Source organism: Saccostrea cucullata, unplaced genomic scaffold (genome assembly GCF_032062105.1).
Source record: "Saccostrea cucullata isolate Sc308-1 unplaced genomic scaffold, CSIRO_AGI_Scuc_v1 ctg361, whole genome shotgun sequence".
Classification (NCBI taxonomy): Eukaryota; Metazoa; Mollusca; class Bivalvia; order Ostreida; family Ostreidae; genus Saccostrea; species Saccostrea cuccullata.
In genome coordinates, this window is record NW_026930986.1 from 423,472 (window position 1) to 448,985 (window position 25,514).

The 25,514-nt window shown below is 34.3% G+C and overlaps 1 protein-coding gene across 2 annotated transcripts; it reads right to left on the reverse strand.

Moving 5' to 3' along the window:
• Window positions 1–9,381: 9,381 nt before the first annotated feature.
• On the reverse strand, window positions 9,382–25,501 carry LOC134230887 (oxysterol-binding protein 1-like). 2 transcript variants are annotated; one of them, XM_062712756.1, is made up of 13 exons: window positions 25,249–25,501; window positions 24,373–24,578; window positions 23,754–24,001; window positions 21,397–21,574; window positions 20,855–20,951; window positions 18,082–18,214; window positions 17,563–17,778; window positions 16,931–17,176; window positions 13,025–13,142; window positions 11,451–11,650; window positions 11,095–11,264; window positions 10,621–10,841; window positions 9,382–10,480 (listed from the first exon to the last, which is right to left on the reverse strand). In XM_062712756.1, exons 1-13 carry the CDS (start codon window positions 25,371–25,373, stop codon window positions 10,335–10,337), a joined length of 2,304 nt encoding a protein of 767 aa, XP_062568740.1. In that variant the 5' UTR covers window positions 25,374–25,501; the 3' UTR covers window positions 9,382–10,334. The 2 variants fall into 2 exon arrangements, with proteins under 2 accessions (XP_062568740.1, XP_062568739.1); XM_062712755.1 differs by lacking the exon at window positions 13,025–13,142 and adding an exon at window positions 13,569–13,686 and having other exon boundaries at window positions 25,249–25,486.
• Between the last annotated feature and the right edge of the window lie 13 nt (window positions 25,502–25,514).

Here is a 25,514-nt window from a genome sequence, read left to right on the forward strand (position 1 = left end):
GAATCAAAATAATGATCTTCATTACCTCTTTCAGTTCATGAATTCTGTGTGAGTTGTTTGATGTCTATAAAACAAAAATTAAAAAACTAAATAAAATAATAAAAACGCAAAAAATTTCAATACAAAACCAGTTTAAATAAAAGATTAATAATGTTCACAGAATGGAAAGAAAGAGGATAGCAAGAAAAGCGTATTTAAAAAGGGAGCGTAGAGAAAGCTTATTGTATTTAGATATTGTAAATCTTAATTGTATATATTCAATAAATATTTGCAACGTATTGGCAATCTGGGTATTGTCATTAATATGAAAGAATTCTAAAAAAAAAAAAAAATGGAGTAGGTTCGAAAGTATTATTAAAAAGTTAATTTCAGAAACTTCCAATTTTTAAATCAGTCTTCAACGACTGATGTTCGTTGCAATGATTTTTAAAGAAAAAAGAAATAATTCCGACGTTTATTATTATGACTGAGTGTGCGAGGTGTACTTTTGATTTTATTACGCAATAAAAGATATTAATTAATGAAGTGTTGAAAGAAAGAAGTGGAAGTAAAGGTAACCTCCAAGTAATTAGATGAAATCCAGGCGGGTTAATTTGTGGATAGGAATAGTTAGAAACATTTTGTCCAAACAAAGTAGCATCTCTAAATTTATCGTATGATGAGTGCATTACGATTGTATTATCTTTCCGTAAACCCCAGACCACAATAACGGTCTGTGTTAGCTTTGGCAGAAATGGTGAGTTTCGTTAATTAGTTGATCCAGAAGCCAATTCCAGGTTGAATGGTTTTCGTCAGTTGATGATTGAATGTCATAAAGATTCATCATTCGAGCGAGATAATAAATTCGAAATGCCAACACATGCATAATCATGGCAGATAATTTAAAGTAAAAACAAGAAAAGAGGCATCAACCTGATATCGATGATACAAGTACTTTATTTACAAAGCATTTTCTAGTACACATATACAGAGGAATAAAAGAATCCATCGACGAAATGAAAAATCCTTTTTAAAAAAGTTATCATTTCCAATGTTTTACTGAGCGGTCATAAGAAAAAAAAACGATGGTGACCGCTGAGTGAAATATTGGACCTGTTGATGAGGTATTAGACCGCTTACGTCACGTTTGGGGCGGGCCAACATTATCAACTTATTCGTTGGTGTTTGAAAGCCACAGTATTGACCAAGTGTAACCTCAACCACAAAGCTGAAAAAACTTGTTCCTCATTTTTTAAATTTAATAAAATACTTAATTTAATAGATTTTTATTTTTATTTATTTATTTATTTATTTTTATTTTTGTATTTTTGTTTTGCATAAATGGCTCTTCGGCATCATTCGCAAGAACAATAATTCGCGGATTTCAGCACCATACAGATAAAAGCGGGTTAATTTTTGCGAGTTTACCTTAAAATTGATTCTTTGTGTCTATATTATGGTATCATCAGTATGTTTTAAAAAACTTTCCTACTAAGGTTTTAAAACACTTTTTCCGACTAATTGTAGGTGTTGAATTGCACTTGAACGCGATCTGCTTTATGCATATTGTCCATTATTGCTGAAAGATTTAAGATTTTACACACCGTGAAAGGCAATTATTGCTTCTGACATTCGACACAGCAAGAAACGAGTAAACAGACTTAATCAAATTTCACCGCAGAAACATGATTTTACTAAACAAATGCAATAAAGGTTGTTAAAATATTTATTTACAATGGGTATGAAAATTGACATACATTATAATTGGAAATATCATAAGTATATCCTTTTTTGCAATGATGAATAATCAATGATGAGATGTAAATTAAAATTTAATATTGCATTTCATAAACTTCTTACGGTAGGATTCCTCTCTTCTGACTAGATGAAATATTAATCAAAGTATATATGGTTTTATGTATTATATATTTATTATTTATCCTTGTCAGCAAATACAATTTATCATTGAGTCAAATGCTGACTGACATTTTTCATGCTAATTGTTAGTCCATTATTTATACACTGAATTGACGGCGGATTTTTCCGTTATTTCCTGATAATGACAAGGAGCACACGGCGGGTGTGACCGGTCAGCAGGGGATGCTCAGTCCTCCATGGCACCTGATCCCACCTCTGATGTTTTGGAGGTCCGTATTTGCTCTGCTCCTGTTTTGTACTGTTTTTATGGACTTTTGATGTTGAATACTGTTCTACGAACTGTTCTTTATCTCCATACATGTATGTTTCATTTAGATGCAAGGGATAAATGATCGTATTTTTCTTTCCTCATCAAGATTGTACAACTAAAAATAGAAATGGTAAACTGCATTTGAAATCTCGCAGAGACTATATTTTGGCGGAATGGCGGCGTATGAAGATGTTTTCTTTTCTATCTCTCAAAATTATTATAGAACAATGAATTCTATTTTAATTTTTACACAATCAAAAACTTAAAGAAATATTCAAATGTAAGTTTAATTTATAATAAGGGACTAAAGTTTTTAAAGATATCAAATTAATATGATTTTCCAAACAAACCAGAATTAAAATAACTTTTAAAAGCGTCCAATCTAAAGTACAGATTTGATGCAAAATTCGTAAAAAGTGGGGTTTTTTTTTATCTCGCTTAGTTAAAAGGATCAAAACTTTTTTTTAAATCATGTTGTATCTTTAAATGACAGTGTTACCATATGAGAAAATAAAATAAATATAACTATAGGAAGCTTATGAAAATAACTAATATATAGCGCCTATCATAAAAATTTAAGAAAAATAGAGAAAATTCGAATTTGCCAATAGCCATCTTAGTTTAATTACTATTGTCAAGTTGGTAATATCATCTTAAAAACCATCTATGGTAATATCTTTTTATGCAAAAAGAAAAGCATTCAATATTCTGAAATGTAAATGTAAATGTTCAAAGTAAATGTAATGACCTTGACCTGACCTTCCTCTAATGTAAAACGGTCAAATTTAATTTCACTGATATCATCACTTAGTGATATTGCACTCTTGATTCTGTGAAAATTTCATAATTTTTTTAATACAAGAAATATGAGAAGAATCCCTTCTTAAGTTACTAGTAAGTATAGTTTGCAAACTTATTTGTCAAATGACAAAGAATTTAACTGTATATATAATTACAAGATCAACTAGGTTATATGGATAAGTAGTACCGGTAAATATTTTCATGCACAAAAGATTGAAGAATCAATGTGCATTGCTAAAGAATATGAAGAAAATTGGAGAAATTCTATGTAGCGTAGGAACCTTTTGATAAAATTGTGGACAAATAGATAGGTTGACAGGTCAACAGGTTGACAGATTGTTTGCTTGATAAGTCAACATGTATTCAGGAAGACAGGTCGACGGGTTGACAAGTCGACAGGTTGACGAGTTGACACGGAATACAGTATCCCAATTGTTTGTCAACTGTCGACCTTTTGTTGTGATCGATAAGATTTAGAAATTAAATGTTCACCTTTATTGTAAGGGATTAGTTTACCAATTAGGTATCAACTGTCGACCGGTCGACATTTGTGATGACAATACAGAGTAAACTTGTCAACCATTTATGGAAAAACTCTTTTTGTGGACTATTTCCTTGACGTAACAAGACAAAACGCTCACTTTTGTTTTATTAAGGAAACTATTTCTTTATTTTCAATTTGAAAGATGTTAATCGGTTTTACGGATCTACTTAATTTTCCGTAAACCCTACTTGAACCAATTATAAATAATCATTAAACAAATAGTTCCTAGGAGTGATTCATCTGGATCATATTTGTATGATTATATCTTTTAAAATATTCAATATATTAAGATTTAACAAGATGTTGTCAATGAAATAAGAAAATTGACTCGAAAAGCAAAACAACCGAAAATGAATTAAAATATAGTAAAGCGGATAGCAAAACGTGTGCTTAAAAATAACATTGTTTCAATTTCTATCTATGTTCGCAAAACAGTTGATTGTTTTGCTCTTTTCATTTTAAATCAGAATTTCACGTCATGTTTTAGATTCACTGTGTCGTAACTATTTTTCAAGATTCCAGAATTTAGACAACCCAACACTAAAGTAACTTCTAAGTTATATATAATAATCATCAGTTCTAATAACTTAGTATATGCATAATAATTATATAATATTTAGCTAATATAGCCTAATACGTATTCATATCGAACGATTGTTATACATGTGGTAAAATATGAATTCTTGTTTTTCTAAAAATTAAATGTAGCAACATTATAATTCTAACTTGACAGTGAAAGTTGTGTACACTATACAAAGATCCTGACACTTGGAACAAGAAAATGGTTTTAAAAGATATAACTAATGATTTTGTACTAGCGGCATGTTTCTGTGTAACGTGCAGGTCTTATTTACTTATACTCTTTTTCATTTACGCCTCTAGCTTCTGTCGAATGGAAACTGGATCCTTCACAAATCAGGTGAAAAATGTCAAACATCCTCAAACGTATTCTTGCATCAATAATATCTTCCAGGGTTATTACTTTGCAAAGAATCCCATTACAATACGCATGCGCCCTGGTCATTTAAGGGTGTAGGTTACAAATGGCTACTCGTTCAGTTCCGTTAGATTTGACTTAGATACGGCGTATCTTGGCTGTTTGGGTGGCAGATGCATAACTGTGACGTTTGTGTTCCCGGTCTGTTTCTTTATTCTCTTACTTCAGAACCATATGTTTTTCTCAAACAGAATTATATCAAGGAAAATCATCAATTGTTGATCGTCTTTTTCGGCAGACTTTCTGAGAAATCAAGAAATTCACTGTTTGATTCTTTACCTTTTTTCTCCTATATTCTGTTTGAAACATCAGATGTGATTGAAATATAATGATTTAAGATCTCTGTGAACAATTCTTTGAGTATACATAATCATTCCACAGATATCCTGCATATTAGTATCGAAGCTGTATCGTCAGATTAACTAAGTATAAATCGAATGAGAAAAAATCGTTAACAAATGTTATTCTGATCTGAAAATTGCCAAATCAAACCTTATTTCTAAGAGGAAAAGAGAAATCATTTATAAATAAATTAAAATGATTCAGAATATTGTAATCAAGAACTACAACACTCAAAACCGCCCTGTTCAGCATTTATTACGGTTATTATAGGACATCTATTAGAACATTGTTAACTGTTAAGATGAAATATATTTTTTTGACTTTTCGTATTTCGAACGAAAAAAACAACAACAAATAAACGTGCATTTCATGGCCAAATTATGATTTCGATAATTTTGGTTATTAAAGGAATCACCGTCTAGTTTGTCGAGTATGCTAGGGCATAACGGTAGTTGACACGTGGAATAATTTGCATAACGGATGAAGCCTTTCTCTTGGCGAAATTTACATTCCGGTAGAATTATCAAGAAATCAGCTCACTTTAAAACTTTCAGAGTTATCACAGAGAAAACAAATAGAAATGTAAATATTACATAATTAACACCGTCAAATTCTTGTTGATAAAATCCAAAGAATCAAAACAGTTTTTGGCAGTCTTCGCTATAGTTTGTAAGAGGATAAAAGCATGCTGCAAAACATTTTTGGACATAGTGGTTCTAAACTTCAAATAAAAGACCTAACCCCTTCTAAGGGGGGATAATCAAGAAAAAGTAAATTAGGATAGGGTCATTATAAAAATTCTCCGTGAAAACCTTTGGGTTGGAAAAGGTTAAACTTGTGTGGAAACCTCTAACACATCCCACCCCCTTTTTCTGAAAATGGTAATTTGGTTTTAAATTTTCCTCAAGTTTGGCTATAGATGCTGGTTGGCTCCCCCATTTTTTGTTGCTGTAAGGTTGAACACTGGAAATTCCAGTTGATTAGTACTTGACCCCTCCCCCTCCCCCCAACTTTTGAAACCTTTGCTACGGTCCACTTCATATGAGGAAGTGTAGATTCTTAATTTTTCAAAGAGTGTTCTATTTTAAAGAAGATGGACGCATTTGGCGGGTGATCTGCAGGAATCATTTGTACGAAACATTTATGGTTTAAATGTCCATGATTGGTTGGCTGAACATAGCTGGTCAGATTTTACAAACACGTCCATAGGTGTTTTTTTTTTCATTTAGTTTGAAAGACATTGTGAAATTGTAACATTAGTGTCCGTTTTTCCTAGGGGGTACTGTAGCATAGTAATGTTTCACAAAAAATAAACACCCAAAATATTTAATGCATAGATGCATAATACGTGTTCATGTACATTATAGAATAGAAGATTAGAATTGATTTCACTCAAGAAACAAACTGAACCAAAATTGATCTAATTCAAAATTTTAATGCATCTGTACATAAAACGAAACTGACAAAATGAATGGTTGTTTGCATGGAAACAAAAATTAACGCCCGATGCTAGGCTCGAACCAAAAACTTTTCGCATCGAGTGCACTGGACAGCTAGCCCAACTTACTGTGCTATTACCGCTACACATATACAGCTGATTTTAAAAGGACAAAGAAGCACCACATTCACACATTTGGATTTTTTTGGGAAAAGTTCAGTTTTCGTGGTCTCTGGGTCTTCTCTCCATTTTTTAAAAAAGTGTATTCGTTTCTTTGAATTAAAATACACACAAATAATGTTTCAAAATCATGGAGAGAAGACCCACAGATAGAAAATTTTTAGAAAAACGTGTTTAAAAATGTACCATTTTGTACCAAATGTCTGATCTGGCCAATTTTCAAGTTATTTTTTAGCAAATAAAAGCCCAATTTCGGGAAAATATGTTTCTTTCCTGTTGCACAGGAAACCGATTAATTAAAAAATGTTAAAATTTCATGTGACATGTCGATAAATTCACTTTTCAATAACGCCCAGATTCCTGCCGAATGCCAATCAAAAGCGCCCTCGTTCTTTGTTTTAACATGTCAAAAATGTCCAATATGACCTATATAGCTTATCCAGAGGAGCAACATTCACTCAAGCTTGTGAAATATATTCACATACTTCTTTATTAATCTTGAATGGAACGGCCAACAATATTAAGTACTGATTATGGATATTAATGCTGAACACGACTCGTAAATAGGCATATGCCATTTTCGATATTACTATGTTATCAGCACCGGAGTATACTCTTCGCATTCGTTACACCTGAGTGCTTTATTGTGTGTATAAGCATGAAATGGCGACACGTGTTCATGCTAGATCTTGCATTGCCTTTGTTTACATTGCGTACATGTATTTGTGTTTGTATACTGCACTGACTGCATTAGTAGTTTTTTTTTGTCGCTATCAAGAGCACAGCATATGTCCATCTACATCAGTGACCCTCAAATATAGCAAGAGACCAGTCGGATATGGTGGACAAAATCCTTTTACGAATTGTGTTCAGCTTTAATAAACTCCACAATCACTTTTGATACATCTGGATAGATATACATGTACATGTATTTACAGGGCAAGTCAAAACACAGGTCTTGTCACTGTATCATCTGCCTCTAGCAATAAGCAAAACAATGTCCGAGTGTTCAATTTTAATTTTATTTTAACATGTCAAAAAGGTCCAATATGACCAATATAGCTTATCAAGAAGAGCAACATTCACTCAAGCTTGTGAAATATATTCACCAAGAGTTTACATTCTACAACAATCACTCAAGCTTGTGAATAGATCCACCACATTTCACATATTACAGCATTCACTCAAGCTTGTGAAATAAATTTACTAGAGTTTACATTCTACAACAATCACTCAAGCTTGTGTATAGATCCACCACAATTCATAATATACAACATTCATCAAGCTTGTGACTAGTAAAAAAGCAAATTTTTTTTAAAAAATTCACAGCTATATGTGGGGCACTTCCAACAATAACATAGCTTTGGAAATTTTACCTTGAATATTACTTGGAAAAGTAAATAAGTTTGCATCTGACATTTAAAAAACTGATTAGCATGTTATGTACATTTACAATTTATCAAACATGGTCCTTGTAACTCTGAAGTTTACACATGATTTCCAGGAACGTAATACAGTGTCCATTTCTCAACCAATCTCAACCAATGAAATAAAAATCTGATTAACTGCATTTTATCTGCATGTATGAAAAAATCTTTTTACACATAATGCATGCTATTCAATAAAATTACTGCAATGGTTATACTTACATATTGTAAAGTGTTTCAATAAATAACCAGGAAATGTTATTTTGATTATGTTAGATCAACTGAATCTCCTGCTGAAATAGTGGGCCTCCAAAACCTCCATAAAAAATTTGCTAGGGCCAACTTTAAATGATTGTTTGGTTGCCCTCTGACTAAAAATGGCCAGACTCAAAAGATTTTTTGACATTTTGGGACATTTTTTTTCCTTTTTATTCCTCGTACCCCGTCAACAAATATGTTGAAATTTTCTTTTAAAAAAAAATTCCCACCTACCTACAGACTCAATAATTTTAACCAGAGTTGGGAGAGGGCAAGCAAACACTATTTTAAAAATGGTCTCAATATCAGTAATTTCCACAGAATCCAGTGGCCACACAATTCAAAATGTACCAAATCCTGAGATATGATTGTAGGGATAATACCGGTAAGTCTGAATACACATAAAGATAATGTAAACAAGAATGCCCATCTTAAAAGTGACTAAATTCATTTGAAAGATTACAATAGTAGTGTACAGTTCTCATAAAGATCCTTGTAATAATGTGCTGTATGATATACTGAGATAACCTCCACTGTAGACTACTCTTAAATATATTAGCAACAAAACAAACAACATTATACTAATATATTGAAGAGTTTACAATGTGAACATTCTATGTCACCCCCATGTTTCACTGGCACGAGTTTATACATAAATTAATGTGAAAAAAATGTTTTTCGCATACATTCAAAAACACATCAGCAATATCAGACAAAATACATGCATTTAGAAAACCTGTACAGTCTAGAGGACCCTTACTTCACACATTAAAATAAAATAAGCAGTCAATGTGACTTGTTCCTATATATATATTTACCCCACCTCTGTTGATTTTTCCGTGAAATCCTGGCTTACGATTGGTTGAAGTCTGTCACGTGAAGGCGGTGGATTACTTATATCCGGTCAGTTGTAAATCCATACCCGGTCAGTAAAATCTATACCCGTCGATGTATTACGTCACAAACGCAAACGTGACGTCATAATAGGCACAGTATAAGCGCAATGAAGCATTTAGCAGAGAAAACCATTTATAAACTACAGATAAAACGCAAATGTTTCATCGGTGGGGTAAATTCGTTACATAGTCATTTAGTGACAGGGTATGGGATGATACCTGGTTAGTAAATTTCATACCTGACTCGGCTCCGCCTCGCCAGGTATGAAATTTACTAACCAGGTATCATCCCATACCCTGTCACTAAAAGACTATGTAACTAATAATACACGATATAATTCAATCACAATATTGCAATCCCAAATTATATCTTATTGACATAGATTACACATAATCAACAATACGCAGTGCATGTGTTCACATATCGTTCCTACTCTCTACACTAATTCTTGTCTGAATTTACACAAAATCAACGATTTACAAAGGCTTTATGTTAAATGATGGGAATAAAAAGTCAACCTTTGATATATTCATTGCATAAAAATGAACATTTGCTACACTAGGTAATGCATCAATGCATACTGAGCAAAAGCCACATGAACATCACAACACCTCTATAAATTCACACTACCATGTCATCATCTTCTGCTTCATGTCATAAAAATGGTCAGCTTTTAAATCATATTTTAAAAAAAAGACTGGAATAAATAAAACAAAGGCAAGAAAGGAATGTTGGGTAACAATAAAAATTCAGAGTTCTTTGACCAGTAAAAGTTGGGATCTACTGTAAAGTACAATATAAAAAGGGCCATGGATAGACAGAATCTACTGTACAGCCAGTACAAAAAACATGAGGCCGGGAACAGAAGAAATTGACTGTACAGGGAGTAAAAAATACAGGTATAATATGGCACCAAACTGAATGAACTGAATCAATTGTAAAAGATAAATAAAAATAAACCGTGAACCTGTGGATGAATGCTTCAATGGGGATTATCATAAACTTGCTGTTATTGCTTTGGGTGACCTAAAGTCTCTTCAGCAACTTATAAAGTGGGCTCTCTCTCTCTTCCTCTCTCTCTCACACACACTCACAGTACATTGCTCTACTACACAAAAACAACTGAAGACATGGATTATAATCAATTACTTAATATATTAAAAAACGATGGATTTATTTTTTTAATTTTCATATCACAATTTAAACCTGCATCTCTATTTGATAGAAGTCAGTCATGATCAGATTACTTTGGTAATAAAATAATTCCTAAGTGACTACATCAGCTATAAGAATATGTTAGGACAGACTGACCAGTCCCCTTTCTCTTTACAGTCCCAGTAACGTCCATTGTACATGTGTATAGGACTTCCCGTGATAGGGTCTTGTTTCATTTCAAACCAGACAGCCTGGTAACCTTTAACTGTTTCTCCTGAAATCAGCAAAATGTATATATAATAAATAAAATAATTTATTTCATAAAAAGTTTGTATCTTAAAGTCAGAATCTTAATCATTTATATAAGGTGATACAGAATTTTTGTCGCTACTGATCCCCAGTCTTCGTACTTACCCCTTTTAGCAGCCTCCTCTGCCTCCGCTTCCCGTTTTTTCCTGGCAGCCCTCTGTTTTTCCTCCAGCTGTAGTTTGAATTTATTGGCTTCGTCCCAATTTCCCTCCTCCATCGCCCGCTGGTCCGGTCTCAGCCTAGAGTCTGTCGGTGCAACGCCATCCTCTGGCTCATTAAGGGTCACAGCTAGTGTTGTGAAGTTATACATCTTCTCTGCTCCTGGACTATAGGGAAAAAATGAATAAAAAATTGAGAAGTATATTTCTTTGACACTACATGTATTTCAAAATCAGAATTGGTTCTTCAATTTTTTAAAAAAATTTGCCACAGAATCAATTTTGTTCTTTTCTCCCTCTTTCAGCAAAATAAATGCAATTGCCATAAAAAATTATTATCAACACTTAGGATTTGCCTGCATACATAAGTTAAATGAGACCTACAAATAAATTAATATTTTACAAAAGACTATAAACTTACGGCAGTGGTCTTTTCTCCCAGATACAGATATGTGGGCCTGTCTCAAACACGGGCTTTCCTTTGTTAGATTCATCAATGTGCACCACCTTGGCGGCTTCCATTCTTTTGTCCCAGGTTCCCGTTAGGACCCACTTAGCAGCGCCATCTTGATCGGTGACCACCCCAGTAACCTGTAATAAATAGGTATATATATACTTGTATATCTGTCATATTTTAAGTCTGACACATTTGAAACATCTCATCATTTTCAGATTTTATCTCGTCTTTCTGAGCAAAATTTTCCATGTCAGATCAATCTGAAAATTTCATTGAAAACAAAACAAGGACATTGATTTCAAAGTCTCTATATCTCTCACCTTTCTCGGGATTTCCCTGGAGAAGTAACTATAAGCCGAGTACTTGAGATGACATTTATCCTGTGTCTTGTGATTGGTTATATCCATTTCACCATGGTTATCCACCCATAACTTGCCCACAATAATGTTGTGGACAGTTGTGGTGACTTTCCTCCAGGTGTAATGATTGCCTGACTTCTTAAACACAAGGTGGGCTATACCTACACAGAAATATCAAGGAATGATCAGTTTAACAATAAGTGGCCATGCCCCGGGCAAACCTGCTGGCTTTTCTTCAATTTTTTTTCAGTCTGCCTCAAAACAGATGGATTGATAAATTTTTATCATTCAGAAGTTAACAATAGTTACCTTGTACTAATATTTCAATTTACAATGGTAAGTAATAAGGACTATGAATTTTCAGAGTATATTTCATAAAGTACCCCTTGACTAATTTTATCTGCATATCCTTTATCCAAGCAAGAAATACTCTCTGCTAAGAAAGATAACTCAATTTTCACTCAAGATTTTGAGCAACACACTATAATACTATTAATTCATCTTTTTATCACTACCTTTTTATGAAAAAATGATAATTACAGGGGGAAATTGACTTAAGTAATAAGAAGCTTGGCTTACACTTTTGGCTATAACTTAATGCAGGTTCCATGGCTTTAATGGTTAGTTACAAAAATTGTGTAGAGTCTATCTAAACATGCACCCCTTTACAATCATGCCTTGCACATGTTCAAGTTTCCAAGACAATAAATTATTTAAAAGACAAGGAAAATCTTCAGTGAAATTGTGAAACAGAAAATAAACAACAACAAAAGCTTGAACAAGATATAAAATCCTCTCAATATTTCATCCCCTCTCAACGCAAGGCTACTTTCTGTTTTCTGTGTCTTTATCTGACCTGTCTTTTATTAATGTGACTGTATGCTGTACTATTGTGATGGAAATCTATGTCTATAGTGCTGCATGTTTTATTGTTTTACTGTTCTACTTCTAATATGTATATGATACTAGTGTCTGTCAAAAGCTTGTTGGGGCTTGTGTTTAACTGCCACATTGGCCTTTAATAGATTGTTTTATGATAAAGCATTGGCTGGTATGTATATCTATGTGTCTTTTGTGTCCATAATAGTTATGTGGTCCCTGGTGTGTTTTATACTGAAACAACTTATCACTGTTTTGACTTTGACCTTACGACCCATTTACAAGAAGTTTCCCCCACCAAAAAACAATCTTAAAGGAAGTTTAAGCCTTAATTTCAAATTGTTAACATTAAAAGTGTGTCTACTATATATGCACGAACATATAAACGGACAAAACACAGACCAAACACTATATGCAAATATCTCCTCATAACTTTGTTGCAATGGGAAGAAAGTAAAGCTTGCCTCACTACTGAATATGACAAATATGAGGACTACAACATACATTTCTGGACACTAATGGTGACAAGAGAATTATAAAAGAGCAAGCAAGACAGATTAAGGCTATGTACACAAGTAGGGATAAGAATGCATAACTTTACCAAAAGCCATTCCCATGACACACAGATGGCTACCTAAAGAATTCGAACGTATTACCCTGAGGTGTGATTTGAAAGTAACTGCCCTTGAATTTACTAGCTATAGCCATCTCCTGGTAGAGTATCCATTCTCGTCCCTCTCTGTGCACCGCGGCCAGAGGCGGGTGATGGCCCACCTTAAAGTCAGGCAAAAAAATCAACCAAAAGAAGAGACCCATGGAAACTAGTCTGTATCAAGCAAGAAAGTAAGCAAAGCTTCAAAGTATATAGGAAATAAAAGTTGTACGAATTCTTTATGAAAGCATGTGAAATAAGGAAAAGTGTAAATTAATTCTGCTGTGCTTTGCTCTCTTGTTTGACAACTGAGAGTGTGTCAGGAAAAAAGGATAGCAGACAAGATGCAATTTCATATGGCTGTTAACCTTGTTGATTAAAAAGAAATTACATAGTATAAAAGTGCTTCATTATTTGCCACAAAATCATTTTTGTAATAAATTCCTAACTGAAATTGCATCTTATCTCCGAGTCTATACAGCAGGACCATCACCGTAGGAGCTACAGGTTACTAGTAATCACCACTCTGTGAGTTTGAGCTTTCTTACCAAGAGGAATAATTTGGAGATATTTTCCTCGAAATTTGCTCCCCATTGTGAATTCCTGCCACAATGACCATCCATTGCCCTCTGTGTATTGGGAAGCGGTGGGCGGATGGTGACTAACCTAGTATTACAAACAACCAATCAAATTCATTTTACCTTCTTCCAATGCTGGTTCAGGTCCAGTTAGGAGTCTCTCTCAGATATTCATATAAAATATTTATAATTGGACTACATGGTAAAAATCTCTTATTTTTTTCTTGCTAAATAACAGGGAAAAAATATGATACATATATATTTAACACATGCAAATGAACTCATAATTTTTTAGCTGCAATAATGTAGCCCTCTCCGCTTTTTTTTATCTGATGTTTTCTGGAGAAAAAAATTTTTAAAACATAGGTAATCAGAGATTACAGAGCTCACCTCAACGTGTGTTGTCTTTAAGTAAGGCAAATTAAGTCACACAATTAACCAACAAAAAGTAAACATCCAAAAATGCAAAATTTATGCAATTTTGATACTTTGGAATAGACCTATATAAAAACTAAAAACCAGTTCTTCATCATGAAAATGTAATTAAAATCCAGCATCTGAAGAAAGATTGAGAGTTTTCATCCCTTGATGCATCATTTGTGCAACTGGTTTATATAAGCCTTAGTTTCTTGGTGATAGACTTGCACCCATAACTTTTACGAGGTCTATTATCTGGAAAATGTATGTCGAATTCAGCATCTGAAGCAAGTCCATTAGTGTGCATCCTAAGATGTATCATCCATGCAAGTTTGGTCAACATAGGGCTTAAAGTTACTTGCAAATGAAACCTGTATAAAAAAAATTAACCTTTCCACTAATCCAGAAAATGTAGGTCAGATTCAGCATCCGAAGCCAGCCTAGTGGAATGCACCCTTAGATGTACCATCCATGCAAGTTTGGTCATTATAGGGCTCAAAGTTACTTGGAAATGAATCCTGCACCATAAACTTTAACCTGTTTACTCGTCCAGAAAATGTAGGTCAGATTCAGCATCCGAAGCAAGGCTGGTACAGACCCTAAACCGTGCTACTACACCACTTGAACGGTACGGTTCGGTACGCTTTGTGCACGGAACGGTACGCTTTGTGAACGGAACGGTTCGTTTTGAGAACGGTACGGTACGCTTTGTGCACGGAACGGTTCGCTTTGTGCACGGAACGGTACGCTTTGTGCACGGAACGGTTCGCTTTGTGCACGGAACGGTACGCTTTGTGGACGGTACGTTTCGTTTCTTGCACGGAACGGTTCGTTTTGTGAACGGTACGCTTTGAGAAACGGTATGCAAATGAAGTGGGCGGAGCCTGTTAGCTTTTATTCTTGATTGGCTGCTAAAAATTTATTCATTTTAAATGACTTTTGAAGTACTTCATGCACATATATAATTATATATTTCAGCTATTAACAAATTAATTAATCGGTTTCAATTTAAACATTTTACACTACAGCGGTGATGGAGGAAAAATGAAAACATAGGTAATCAGAGATTACAGAGCTCACCTCAACGAATGTTGTCTTTAAGTAAGGCAAAGTCACACAATTAACCAACAAAAAGTATACATTCCAAAAATGAAAATATTTTTAAAAGCAATTTTGATCTGATACTTTGAAAGAGACCTACATAAAAAATTTAAACTACTTCTTCTTCATGAAAATGTAATGAAAATCCAGCATCTGAAGCAAATTTGAGAGTTTTCATCTCTTGATGCAGCATTTGTGAAAGTTTGGTTTATACAATGTTATATAAGCCTTATAGTTTTTGGTAATAGACCTGCAACCATAACTTTTACCTTGTCTATTATCTGAAAAATGTATGTCCAATTCAGCATCTGAAGCAAGTCCATTAGTGTGCATCTTTAGATGTATCATCCATGCAAGTTTGCTCATTATAGGGCTCATAGTTTATTGGAAATGAAACATGCATTAAAACTAACATTTTCACTCATCCACAAAAAGTAGGTCAGATTCAGCTTCCGAAGCAAGCCTGGAAGTATGCATTCTTAGATGTATCATCTATGCAAGACTGGTCATTAAAGAACTCATAGTTCCTTGGAAATGAAACCTGCACCAAAAACTTTTAACTATTCACTCAACCGGAAAATGTAGGTCAGATTCAGCATCCGAAGCAAGCCTGGTAGTGTGCATCCTTAGACGTATCATCCATGCAAGTTTGGTCAACATAGGGCTTAAAGTTACTTGCAAATGAAACCTGCACCAAAAACATTAACCTGTTCGCTCAACTGGAAAATGTAGGTCAGATTCAGCATCCGAAGCAAGCCCGGTAGTATGCATCCTTAGATGTATCATCCATGCAAGTTTGGTCAACATAGGGCTTATAGTTACTTTGAAATGAAACCTGCACCAAAAACTTTAACCTGTTCACTCAACTGGAAAATGTAGGTCAGATTCAGCATCCGAAGCAAGCCCGGTAGTATGCATCCTTAGATGTATCATCCATGCAAGTTTGGTCAACATAGGGCTTATAGTTACTTGGAAATGAAACCTACACCAAAAACTTTAACCTGTTCACTCAACTGGAAAATGTAGGTCAGATTCAGCATCCGAAGCAATCCCGGTAGTATGCATCCTTAGATGTATCATCCATGCAAGTTTGGTCAACATAGGGCTTATAGTTACTTGGAAATGAAACCCACACCAAAAACTGCACCAAAAATGTTAACCTGCTCCAAAAACATTAACCTGGTAATTCCTTTGCTGAAACTGCAGCATCTGAAACTTTGTCTGGTACAATAAAACACACTAAAACCATTTTCCATGCATGTCTAATCAGAATAGGACATAGAAGTTCTTAAAAAGAAATCTGCTCCAAAAAACTTAACCTTAACCCGGGACGCCGACGCCGACGCCGACGCCGAGGGTATCACATAAGCTCCCCCCAACTTCGTTGAGGTGAGCTAAAAAGGGAGAGGGCTACATTATTGCAGCTAATAATTTTTCAATCTCTGTATAATCAGCAATTTTAGAAATACACTGTATGACTGATTCTTCTTCAAAATGTACTAGAAACATACAACAAACACTGTATAAGACAGTATCTCCTTTTAATATCACCCTGTAAGCATTTAAAAAATAACTTAAAATAAAGAGTCATCTCCATTAGGCAAAATTACTTGCATGAAAGCTATAAATGACTGGACTAGCTGTGAACTTTTCCAAATCTTTGAAAACAGTTTCCGTACATATTTTTTCCATCAAAATCTTTTGCAGCATCAGATAATTTTTTTTCATTCAATCCTACATTATTTTTGGTTTAAAGTAACCTATTGTAAAAGTCTAATTCTTTTTATGCCTATTAACTAAGATGCCCATTGTACCTGTTCAGCAAATGACTTCCAGCCCAGATCATCAGTACGGTCGCACTCGTATGTTTCTCCTAGAAGTGGATTAAATGGTTTTGTGTTACGATGGGTGGTTGTGGAGTAAGAGGAAATCGTAAAGGCTGCGACGTGGACCAACTGTTCCGCAGAATCCTCACAGGCTGCTGCTCGATCTAAACAGTCCGCGTACTCAAAGTCCTCGGTCAAACGCTGCAACATGGACAACGGCTCACTAAAATTTACCTGTTTAAAAGAAAGACATTTGCTTAGTTTAAAAGAAAGACATATGCCTAGTTTATTTTCATTTTCCAAGATCATTTTTATCAGATAATGATGAAATCTCTTTCTTAGTACAAAAGTTCAGAGTTACATATTCAAATGCAAACACATAAAAAGTTATTTGAGATATGATTACATCCCTTTGACAACACAAGAAACCAATGAAAACATTTTATAACACAACACTGAAAGATGGTGAATAGCTAGTATTCTCTTGCCTCTATAAATACCAAGAGAGATCAAAATTGAAACACTTGAAATTCAATCTTTCATAATACAGGCTATGATGTCAGAGTTACAAACAATTATTTGATATTTTAACATATACAACAGGCCTAGGGATTACTTACAGGCATAGGGATTTTGGAGAGATCTTTTCCTATACAGTTTTTCATAATACTCCACAGATTCAGGCTGTAGTTTGGCTTGGGTGGGATCGTTGTTCGTCTGACACGAGCTCCTTTTCGGACTGGTTGTGGTTTAGCTACCGCCAGCTGAGTGTCCCCATTCTTTTTCATATCTCCACTGGCATTTCTCTTTACTCGGGATTTCACACTTGCTGTAGGCTGTAAAAACATTTGAGTAAAAATTTGAAAATGCAGTTTGTATTTGAACTACAAAAAGTTTTCACATAAAGATCAATAACTTTCACATTACTGTGGATTCTGAAGTACGGAATTCTTGCTCTGATTGTTGACATTTGTTGATTTTAGAAAAAAAAAATATTCATACAGAAGTTTTAAGAGAAAAAAATACTTATCATGCAATTCTATGAGTGTTATATATATATATACTTTTGTTGTGCTTTTTTAAAGAAGTAGTCTAGATTACTCTGTGTAGGTACTCTAACAGAGGTTATTATGTCAGACCTGTTTGGAGGCGGCCTGTTTAGACTTGTGGGAGTAGACCCTGGCTTCCTGTCCCTCAGACTCCTCCTCACTGCTCAGGTCACTACTGCGCTCATCAGCCTGACTGTCAAAACTCAAACTACTGTCTGTACGTCTGTGAAAAAAACAAATAACATTATACATCAACCTGACTGTCAAAACTCAAACTACTGTCTGTACATCTGTAAAAAAAACAAATAACATTATACATCAACCTGACTGTCAAAACTCAAACTATTGTCTGTACGTCTGTAAAAGAACAACACTTAACGATAACATTATAAATCAATCAAACTTCAACCTGACTGTCAAAACTCAAACTACTGTCTGTACGTCTGTAATAGAACAAAACTTCATGATTACATTATACATCAACCAAACTTGTCAACGTGACTGTCAAATCTCAAACTACTGTCTGTACGTCTGTAAAAGAACAACACTTAATGATAACATTATACATCAACCAAACTCGTAAACCTGACTGTCAAAACTCAAACTACTGTCCGTATGTCTGTAAAATACAAAAAGAGGCCCATGGGCCACATCGCTCACCTGAGCACCAAGGGTAGGACTAGTATAAAATGGCTTTTTATTGTAAAGTTTAAATCCAAAAGTAGTCCCATGACCAATCATGGATTTGCTATTTTTTAGAAAATGATTGAGAAGAAGATTTTAAAAGAATTTTCCTATATATTTCTATGTAAAACTTTGGTCGGCCATTTTGGCCCCGCCCTACCCCCGGGGGTCATGATTTGAACAAACTTGAATCTACACTACCTGAGGATGCTTCCATATAAATATGATGAATTATGGCTTTGTCATTCTTGAGAAGAAGATTTTTAAAGAATTTTCCTATATATTTCTATGTAAAACATTGGTCAGCCATTTTGGCCCCGCCCTACCCCCGGGGGTCATGATTTGAACAAACTTGAATCTACACTACCTGAGCATGTTTCCATATAAATATGATGAATTATGGCTTTGTCATTCTTGAGAAGATTTTTAAAGAATTTTCCTATATATTTCTATGTATGACATTTTGGCCCCGCCCTAATATTTGAACAAAAATCTACACTACCTGAGCATGTTTCCATATAAATATGATGAATTATGGCTTTGTCATTCTTGAGAAGAAGATTTTTAAATCATTTTGGCCCCGCCCTTACCCGGGGGGTCATGATTTGAACAAACTTGAATCTACACTACATGAGCATGCTCCCATATAAATATGATGAATTATGGCTTTGTCATTCTTGAGAAGAAGATTTTTAAAGAATTTTCCTATATATTTCTATGTAAAACTTTGGTCGGCCATTTTGGCCCCGCCCTACCCCCGGGGGTCATGATTTGAACAAACTTGAATCTGCACTACCTGAGGATGTTTCCCCATAAGTTTCATCTTTCCTGGCACAGTGGTTCTTGAGAAGATTTTTAAAATATACCACTAAATTTTCATTAATTCCCAATTATCTCCCCTTGAATAAGGGCGTGGCCCTTCATTTGAACAAACTTGAATCCCCTTCACCCAAGGATACTTTGTGGCAAGTTTGGTTGAAATTGGCCCAGCGGTTCTTCAGAAGAAGTCGAAAATGTGAAAAGTTTACAGACAGACGGACAGACGGACGGACAGACGGACCCCGGACAAAATGTGATCAGAAAAGCTCACTTGAGCCTTCGGCTCAGGTGAGCTAACAATTACATTAAAATACAGAATCAAAATTTTGCTGTTAACTGTGAGACACAACACTGTTCAAATTAAATGGACTCTATCTCTAGTACACATTCAATAAGAGATGTTTGTAAAACACTTATGCCCCCTTCCCCCACAAACTGGAATTTTTCTAAGTCCAAAAGGGCCATAACTCTGTCAAAAATGGTGTGATCATACCTAAAACAGAACTTGACCTAGATATTCATCCGACTAATCTGTATACTAAATTCCATTTCAATGTTTGCAACCTCTCCAAAGAAAATGAACAGAAACTGCAAATACTTGGAATTTTTCTAAGTCCAAGGGGCATAACTCTGTCAAAAATGGTGCTATTGTACCCAAAACAGAACTTGACCTAGTTATTCATCTGACTAATCTGTATACTAAATTCCATTTCAATGTGTGCAACCTCTCCAAAGAAAATGAACAGAAACTGCAAATAGTTGGAATTTTTCTAAGTCCAAGGGGCATAACTCTGTCAAAAATGGTGCTATTGCACCCAAAACAGAACTTGACCTAGATATTTATCTGACTAATCTGTATAATAAATTCCATTTCAATGTGTGCAACCTCTCCAAAGAAAATGAACAGAAACTGCAAATACTTGGAATTTTTCTAAGTCCAAGGGGCATAACTCTGTCAAAAATGGTGCTATTGCACCCAAAACAGAACTTGACCTAGATATTCATCTGATATACCTGTATACCAAATTTCATTTCAGTATGTGCAACGGTTGTGAAGAAAATGAATGGAAACTAAATGGACCAACAGACCGACAGACCAACAGACAGCAGCAAAGCAATATGCCCTCCCTTCTTCGAAAGGGGGGCATAAAAAGAGTCAATGGCAACTTATAAGGATATGCTTGTATATATTTAATTATATATCTATCAATGATCATCAAACTGATTGCTAAGGTCATGCATATGCCAGAATTTTAATTAATGCACTTAATATTATGCATATAGATTTGTGCTTTAGTACTACAACACTTATTTGTGTATTGGTATACATTAATATGTTTCAATTTAAACTACAGAAGACCTGTGTTTTGTCTGTGTGTGTGGAAGAGCCACTTCAAATTCCTCAGCCTGGTAATCCAAAGCATCAAAGAAATCCTCATCATCTGACCCCCCAGGTCCTACAAAAAATGATTCAAAAAATAAACGCTATCATACTAACACTGTACAACATTTAGAAATACTTTATGCTGATCAGCATAAGTATCAACCAAAAGTTGAAATTGATAGATAAAGTTGTTAAAATGAATATAAAAATTATTACTACTACTGAGAAATGAGAATAAATGTATATGATTGTATAAGAATTCTGCAAATTACCAAACCCTCAACATGCTCAATGTACAGCTAATTCTATTTTTTACTCTTTACTCTCCCATTAAGATCTACCACAATATAATGTTGAAATCCAATAAACTGTACATACAGTACTCTACATAAAGATTGGTCAGTTACAACATGTTATTAATTATTCAGTATCTTATAGCCTGTACACAATGATGTTTCTTTACTTTACCTAAGTGTATACCTCTGTTAAGGACTTGTTCAGCGTTTACTGGCCTTTACCTTTCTTGATCGGGGCCTGTCCCATGGATTGTTTGGCTTTAGCTTCTAAGGTGACCTGTTCTTTGGCCAGATGTTCCACCATCTCCTCTAACTTCATCCTTTGTTCGTGTTCATAATTAACGATCTTCTGTAGCCTCTTCACCTGATTCTGGGCCACGTCCAGATACTCCCCGCAGGCCTAGATATAACACAGATTACCTGTATTACACGAGCCTCCTTAGCTACAGTAAGTGACTTCTATTCCTACACTACACAACTCCTCCAGGCAGACATTTCTAGATCATTCATTATTTTCTTGAAATTAACCTGAACAATCCATAGAAATTAGGCTAATAATACTTTTGGGTGTAATTATTTAAGTCTCCAGTCAGTAAAATCCAGCTTTTACGACGTACTTTTTATATCCTCTATCTAAATGAACAAGGTCATACTCTGCCATGATAACGTGATAAAGTTTTCCCTGATAAGAGAGTCAACGACATTACCTTACTTCTATTATTTATACTGAAGTTTGAATTTATAAATGACTTCCAGACAGTACAAAAAAGAGAAAAATTAAATCTAGTTAATGTAAAATGAATGTTTAGGCTCTCCATATTAATAATTATCAATTTTGAGTTTATCATATTTATGAAAATTTTCTCAAATACACTATGTGACACTGCATGACTCTAATCATCATAATATCTGTAAACATTCTGAAATCAAATCTTACTCTAACTTCATAATCAACTGTTAATATATTTTATTTTAAAACTAAAATGTTGACAAAATGTTCAGCAAAATACTGAATACAATTTTGTTTTGCCAAAACTCAAGTATTTATATAAAAAACAAGAAATAGTTGACTCATTTGAAAAACCTCATCCTATTTGCTTTTTATTGAAGTGAACATTCCCACCAGCTTTGGGCAATGTTATTACCTAGTGGTCAACTTTTTCAAATCTAATTGGTTGGTGGGTGGAGTCAAATCAAATAAGCATAGAAATACAAAATACAAGTTATAAACAGGTTTTTGATTTGTACTATACAAATGTATTCAAACAGAAACTTACAATGCTGTCGTAAATACAGAATAAAAGTACTTCTTTTGGTTTGAAGTACTCAGTGTCAATTAAATCTTGTCTATAACCGGCAGTGTAGAGAGTTGGAAATCTAATACACTGTATGTATTATTTACATTTTTTCATAAGCATATAAGTATTGATATAACAAGACAATGTGAAGATGGAGTAGAATGAGTGTATTCTTTACCTACATCTAATGCAACATGTGCAATAATACCTAGTTTTGTAAACAAGGTAAAGTGTATAATTTAAATGTCTGTTTAGAACAAGATGAAATGAGATAGGCAAATGAAAGAATGTGATAGAATAGAACAGAACAAAATACTGTTCATAATATGATTAATGCAAAAAGAAATATGATTATGAAATGCATAATCAAGTTCACTGCAGTTTAAAAAGTAGAGAAAATTAATTAAACTTTGAGATATTATTTCTACTTTGAATTGGAGCCTGGCAAATGACACATTTTGAGTGCAATATAAACTTTTTGGGTTAAAAATGTGATATACTGTAAAGCACAAATATTCGTGGGGAATTAAATTTCGTTTATTTCGTTGTTTACAATTACCAAAGAAATGAAATCCCACACGAAATTTTTTTATGACTATATATTGAATAGGCTTACTTTCAAAACAATGAAATTAAATGCCAACGAAACTATTTTTGATGACAATTCAACGAAATTTTATCCCAACGAAAATTTGTGCTTCTACAGTATTTAAGTTCTGGATTACCAATGTTGGAGAGCTATATGATACATTTTGGAGTATGATATGATACATTTTCATTTGGATTGTGATATGATACATTTCTAAGTGTTATACAAATCCTATTTGAGTGCTAATTGATACATTTTGGAGTGTGATAAATTACATTTAGGAATGTACAATGATAAAATTGGGAACATGATGGGATACATTTTGAAATTACACATATAGTATTGCTCTATGAATCATAATATGATAAATTTTACAGTTTGACAAGACCTGGAAGTGACTGTTTTATACATGTTATAAGTGGTGCTCTGGTACTCCAGACACCATCTTCTAAAATCTTGATTGTATCAACATATCATGCTAAAAATAGATTAAGGAAGAGTACTTCTTTGATGTGACAGCCAAATTTTTCTTAGGGGGCATTTTTAAGGATGAACAGTATAAAATAACTGATAGAATAATTTTATTCCTCAGGATTTGCAGATGAACATACATGTACATGTATCACGATACATGTAATTCAAGGTTCTTCCTCATACTATGATACTTGTAAAATAAAAGGAAGTAAACTCACATTGATCATAGCATTGGTGGTGATCCTGAACATGGTGGCTCTTTCATTGATGACCTTCAGTTTTCCTCCAGCTTCACTAGGGTTATCCATTGACTCCAGCTCTGTTAGTGCTCTTTGTAGACCACTGCCATGCTTGGCAATCAAATCATTGCACGTATTCATGTCCTCTAGTTTGGACGTCAATGTTTTTACCATATTCTGTAACTCATTCTTATCAGGCTCAGGTTCTACCTCTTCATCACTGTCAGCTGAAATAAACAATCAGGGATAAACACAGATCAACTTGTCAGTTGTCAAACAGCAGCAGAGCTATTAATCTGCAATAGAATGTCTCAATTAAAAAAAAATGCAAGTACTTTAACATAATCCACAGACTAGAGTTTTCCGTAAGAATTTTGAAATAGCAGGGTACATTAAAAAAGTAGATGTCTGTCTAGGGCCCTTCCCCTTGCATTGTGATTAGGGAAAATTATATAAGAATAACTGGAAAATTATGTCACTATAGGCTGAAAAATTCCCAAGCCCTCGGGTCTTAGAGACAACCTTGATAATCCAAGAGGTCAAAATGATGATTTTTTTCAGAACAATTCATATGCTTAGAATAAATAAGTTAAATTACCAGGTTCATTAAGCTTGATAGCATCGGCTTTGGCAAGTTCTAAGGCTGTCACCCATTTCTGACGTTCCACCTCTGATGTCGCCTTCAGGTAAAATGTGTGGGTACCACTGTTAGAGATGACTATTGTATTGGAATCTTCTGTGTGAATGTAGGCATTTGCAAGATTAATTGTACCTCTGCAGGTATGAGCCATTTCTGCCTGATTTCTGAAATAAAATTCAAGCATAAGTATTTTAAAATAAACAACTTTTGGTATGTGTTTAAAAAATACAGTAGATTAATATAGGCTCCTGTGTGAAAAATATTAAGACAAAAGATTTTCCACTTGTCACAGGTGATGAAAAATGGACTCAAACCCAGGACCTCTGGCATCCACTGCCAGTGCTCTAACCACTGAGGTACTGAGTCCCAATAAATTGACTGACTTTCACACAATTGTGAATCCTGACATGCTTAATTTGATTCTGTCAAAACCATTAAATTAGGCATACTTAGCAAGACAATGTATGCAAAACTAAATCAAATGGAATGATTCAAAACAAGGTGGACAAACAACATGCTACAACATGTACAAGTATTAGGAGGAACATCGTTACAAGCTTTTTTCAGCACTTCAAGATAGCTTAAAATTATAGATGTAGACTATGTTTATATAAATTGACAGTGAAAGATATGCATCGAGTAATATTATCAGAAGCACATGTAGTATGGGGGTGGGGCAGATTCCTTAAAAATCGAGTATCTGTGCGAAAAGATTTGAAACAAATATACAAGACTTAAGATATGAATTGTCGAACATATTGTACTGCTTTATTAGCTGCTTTTGAATGGATCGCACTTTTTATTTCATAGAGTCAAACTGATCTGCATCCTGACCTGTAGTAGGAAAGAAGTCCATTTTGCAGAACAAACCAACGCTTCTGGTAACCTCTCAAATAGTTCGTCCACTTGTACAACCAGCCACGATAGTTGGACTGGTGTACAGACCGACTATCAGACATCCTTGAGATGCCAACAACGATACTTCTTTAATTACTGGAAAAATCGTATGTTTTCCTTAATGTTTCTCATAAGATGGCTGTTCGTCCACGTCACACACTTCTGTAATGATGCTAAATCCGACTTCCGTTTTTAAAAAGACC